Raw genomic sequence first — 5,000 nt, 5'->3', positions numbered from 1 at the left:
GTATCATTAATTTGTTTATTCTTATCATTTTTTCTATCAACAGTATTATTATATTTTATATTTTTACTTTTATTATTATTGTTTAGTTTATTTTTTGTATTTTTTTCGTTACTTTCTATATTGTTATCATTTAATACATATAGTTCATTTGCTCTCATCAATTCCTCCTTATTATTAAATGAAACATTTCGTTTCTTTTTAGATACATTAACACAATATGATTTATTAGTTGAAATATCTTTTAATATATTTGTATCATCCAATATATCATTATAAGAATGTGAAACATTTCTTTTTCTTTTTAAATTTAAAGCATCATTAGAATCTAATGACATATTCTTTTCATTTTGGTTCTTATTAATAAACTCATCAATATTTATAGAACTATCTGTACATTCTTTTATAGTAAGGGTATTATTATTTTTATTCAAATTTCTGTTTTTTAAATTATATTCTTCTTCAACGGATATTATATTTTCACCATCATAATCATTATTATTATTATTGTGATTATTTGGTCTCATATTATTTTTATCAACACTTGATATATTCATACAACCCAAATTGAAACTCCCATCTTCCTTCTGACATATATTATCATTCCTCTCAATTTTATTATCTACATATATTATTTTATTTTGTATATTATCAAATGTTGTTAATTTTTCATTTAATTCATCCGTTAAATCAAATACGACTTTTTTATTAATACTATTATTTCCTCTGCTTTCACAACTTTTCTTTTTCTTTCCTTCAGTTGTATTAATATCATTAACCATACAACTTTTTAAATTTAAAATATTCATTTTATTTGTATTGTTCATATTGTTCACATTGTTCATATCATTATGATCATAACTTAAACAATTAAATCCTTTTGCCTTTATATAATTTTGTTGGTTTTTAAATAATTCATTTGAACTATTATCATGAAATTTGGATATGAATATATTATTTTCATTATCATAAAAACCTTTATTACTCAATAATTTATTACTATTATTATTATTATTATTATTATTATTATTATTATGAAGTGGTTCAACTAATTCACATATATGGTTAACCTGTTTAATGTATGTTAAATATTCCATGTGTTCTTTTTTATAATCATCCATATGATTTGAGCAACACATAATTTTATATTTATGAGATATTATATAAATATTATTATTACCATTAATATTATCATTATTATTATTATTAATTTGATTCATACACTTACGATGAACAGATTTAAAGCATTTAATACATCTAAATAAGTTATTGTTTAGTTCTTTTTTCGAGCTTTCTATATTATTTATGTGAAATTCTTTACACACATAACATATATGTAAAGGACATATAAATTTTTTAAGTACCATAATATTTTCATCATCTTCATTATTTACGGTTTCTTCTTTTTTATCAAATAACTTATTATAAATAGGATCTTCTAACATGTTAACATTATTTTCGACTTTGATTTCTTTATTACTTTCTAATATTTGATGATTATGGTCAAGTTCATTTGTAAGCAGATCCTCTTTTAATAAATAATTTTTAAAATTTTTATCATCATTATCATTATTATGGCTAATATTATCTTTATTATCATCATTATCATTATTATGGCTAATATTATCTTTATTATCATCATTATCATTATTATGGCTAATATTATCTTTATTACCATCCTTATCATTTTTCTGTTCCATAATATCAGTATTTATAATATCACCACTAGTTAACTCCTTTTTATTAATTTTTTTATTCGATGTTGTTATTTGACTTTTTCTTGTACCTCTTCTTCTCCTTTTTCTGTAACTATGTCGTCTTTTAATTTTTTTTTTAATATTAAGTGGTTGCTCTATGAGACCACATGAATCCGATTTTTGTGTTTTGTCTTGTTCAATATTTATATCTCGTGATACTTTTATGCTTACATATTGTTTTAAACACTCTGAATTAAATAATATTAATTTCTCAACACATTTAATGTGCATAGAAACACTACACAATGGATAGTAACATGGTAACAAAGAATCATTTGTTACAACTTCTTTGCATAAGGTACAAAAATTAATATCATATATACAAAAAAAACATATATAATTATCATTTTTGTTTATATAAGATACACATGTTTTATGAAATGTTCTACCACATGATATATTACAACTATACATACATTCCTTTGCTTTATCATTTTTTATCATATTATTCATATCAAAAATATTTTGTTTACAAAATTCACATAAATAAAAATGTGTTTCGTCATTCATACCTTCTAAGGTGTAATCCATATAACATTTTATGATATCATCATAATATCCATTCATATAAATTTCTGATATATCATCACATATATCTTTATTTTTATAATTATCATTATTATTTCGTTTACATTCCAAATCAGAAATGGAATTATTTTTTTTTAAATTATATTCCATATTAATTGATTCATTTGTTAAATCCAGATTACATTTTCTATTATATATCAACATATTATCATTTTTGTTTAAATTATTATTAATTTGCTTATTTAAATTTATATCATTAACATAATCATTTGTAGAGAAATCATTATTGTTTAGTTCATAAATTTTATTATTTCTTAAATTTATATTTTCCTTATAATTTGAATTGAAGGAAATATAATTTTTTTCATTTACGTTTTCTTTTTTTTCATTAGCATTTTTTCTTTTTGAAAATATATTTACAATACTGTTTACATATTGTTTATTTTTATTATTTTGTATATTCTCATTGTCATTTGTAATATGTATTATATTATTATTATTATTACTAACATTGTTACTATTTTTTGTTGTATTATTTATAGAACAATCATATACATGATCTACATTATTCCTTTGAAGATTCATACTTTCAAATATGTTATTAATATTATTATTGGCAATAATATCATTTGCATATTTTTTGTTGAAATGATTTATAACATTTTTTATATCACTCTTTAATGTAATATTATTGTCTTTACAATATTTTATAATTTCAGATGAAATATTATTAATATAATTATGTGAACTATTATTTGGATACTTATCTAAATTTTTTCTACTATTATCACTGTATATATCTTTTTTTGGTAACATATTATAATCTTCATCAAAAGAAAAATTGATATCATCACAATGTGTATCATATACATCTTTGTAGTGTTTTTTTGAATGAGATAATAATGTATCACTTAATTCATTCTCCATATTATCATTTATATTTTTTTTTTTTTTTATCTTCTTTTCTTTCATATATAATAAAAAGGAATCCATATTTTTTAAATTATCATCCTTTTTATTATGACATTCCATATTTGTATTATTAATACATGTAGAATTTATCAAATCACTACAAGAATTTTTATTTTGAACTTTTTCTATCTTATTTATATCATGATTTTTGTGATAAAAATAATTATGATTATCATAATCATCATTTTCAAGATAGTCATCATAATTATCATATATATGATAATTATCATCATCATCATCATCATAATAATAATCGTTATAATTATCTTCTTCCTTTTCACCATCTTGTTGTCTTTGTTGTTCTTCTATTTCTTGATTGTTTTGTTCTATTCTTTTTTTTGAATCTCCATGTATAGTTACCTTTTTATTTGATAATTTCCATATTTTAGATTTATTATGAAAAATCCTTTTATTCAGATAATCAAAATTTTTAATATAACTCTTACAAATATCTGATATATTATTATATATATCTTGTTTATGTTCTTCGTTTCTTTTATTAATTATATTTTTATTATTTTTTAGAAAAGACGTCTTATATAGTTTATCACAATCATCATACAAAGATGGTTCAAGGTTATAATCAAATTCTCCTCCTGTGCTCTCATCTTGTCTATTTTGTTTATAACCTTTTTTATATTTCAAGGATTCATTTTTTAATAAATTTGTATAATTAGAATTTATGAGACAATTATCAGAATATACATTATGATAAGTATTATCATCACTTGTTTGATACGTATTCTGTTCATTAATATTATGATAAGATGGATTCATTTTTTTTTTATTATACATATGAATATCCACCTCTGGATATGTTTTTTTTTTTTTACTTTTTTTATCAAATGATAAATTAATTACTTCTCCTTTATCTTCATCATAATTTATATTATAATTTACATTCTTTGAAGTATCAATATTATTATTTATTTGATTAATAGTTTTGTTTGTTTTTTTATTTTCACTTATTATATTATTATTATTAAACATATTAAAAAAATCATTTTTCATAAAATCAGAAAAATTTACATTATCTATAGAATCTATATTTTTTTTTTTTCTGGATAATAAATATTCAAAATTTTTTTGTTCTTCATTTATTACATTATGTCTATAAAATGTTGTATTTCTTCTATTCTCATTACAAGTTTTCATAAAGATATTGTTATTATTATAATTACTTTTATTTATATTTATATCTTTAGGTTCTTCATTGTTATTATCATCATCCTCATCATCAATTTGAATAAAATTTATATGACTCAATGTGTTTCTTTGTCTATTCTTCTCTGTCTTCTCATTTACGTTTTCATTTAATATTTTATTATTCTTAAAATGTTTGTATTCCATATTCTTTTTGAATTTTTACATATCAAATTTTTAACATTATTAGAAAAAACCTGTTTTTTTTTTTTTTTTTTTTAATTAAATAAAAATAAAAAAAAAATAAGTAATTCAAAAGGCGCACAGGGGAAAAAACAAATGTGCCTCTATATATAAAATAAATAAATAAATATATATATATACATAATATATATATATATATATATATATATATGTTTATATTTATTTATTTTGTTTAACAAATAAAATATGTGGAAATAGTAAAAAAGGACATATATATAAACAAACAACCTTATATACCAAAAATGTTTTAATTTAAAAAAAAAAAAAAAAAAAAAAAAAAAAAAAAAAAAAAAATTTTTAAAAAAAAAAATATTATTATATAATATTTTTTTTTTTTTT

At 19.0% G+C, this 5,000-nt stretch overlaps 1 protein-coding gene across 1 annotated transcript in view; it reads right to left on the bottom strand.

Annotated features, from left to right (window-relative positions):
• The window catches only part of PGSY75_1322100 (variant-silencing SET protein), a gene marked incomplete at both ends in the record, with an annotated part of 8,150 nt that extends 3,546 nt beyond the window's left edge, over positions 1 to 4,604 (bottom strand). The window contains one exon of the mRNA XM_018787284.1: positions 1 to 4,604. This exon is cut by the window's left edge and continues 1,549 nt beyond it. Coding sequence (XP_018640026.1) covers positions 1 to 4,604 — 4,604 coding nt within the window.
• Positions 4,605 to 5,000: the final 396 nt, after the last annotated feature.

This window comes from Plasmodium gaboni, chromosome 13 (assembly GCF_001602025.1).
Source record: "Plasmodium gaboni strain SY75 chromosome 13, whole genome shotgun sequence".
In the NCBI taxonomy this organism is placed as follows: Eukaryota; Apicomplexa; class Aconoidasida; order Haemosporida; family Plasmodiidae; genus Plasmodium; species Plasmodium gaboni.
This window is presented reverse-complemented; position numbering and strand designations above follow the sequence as displayed.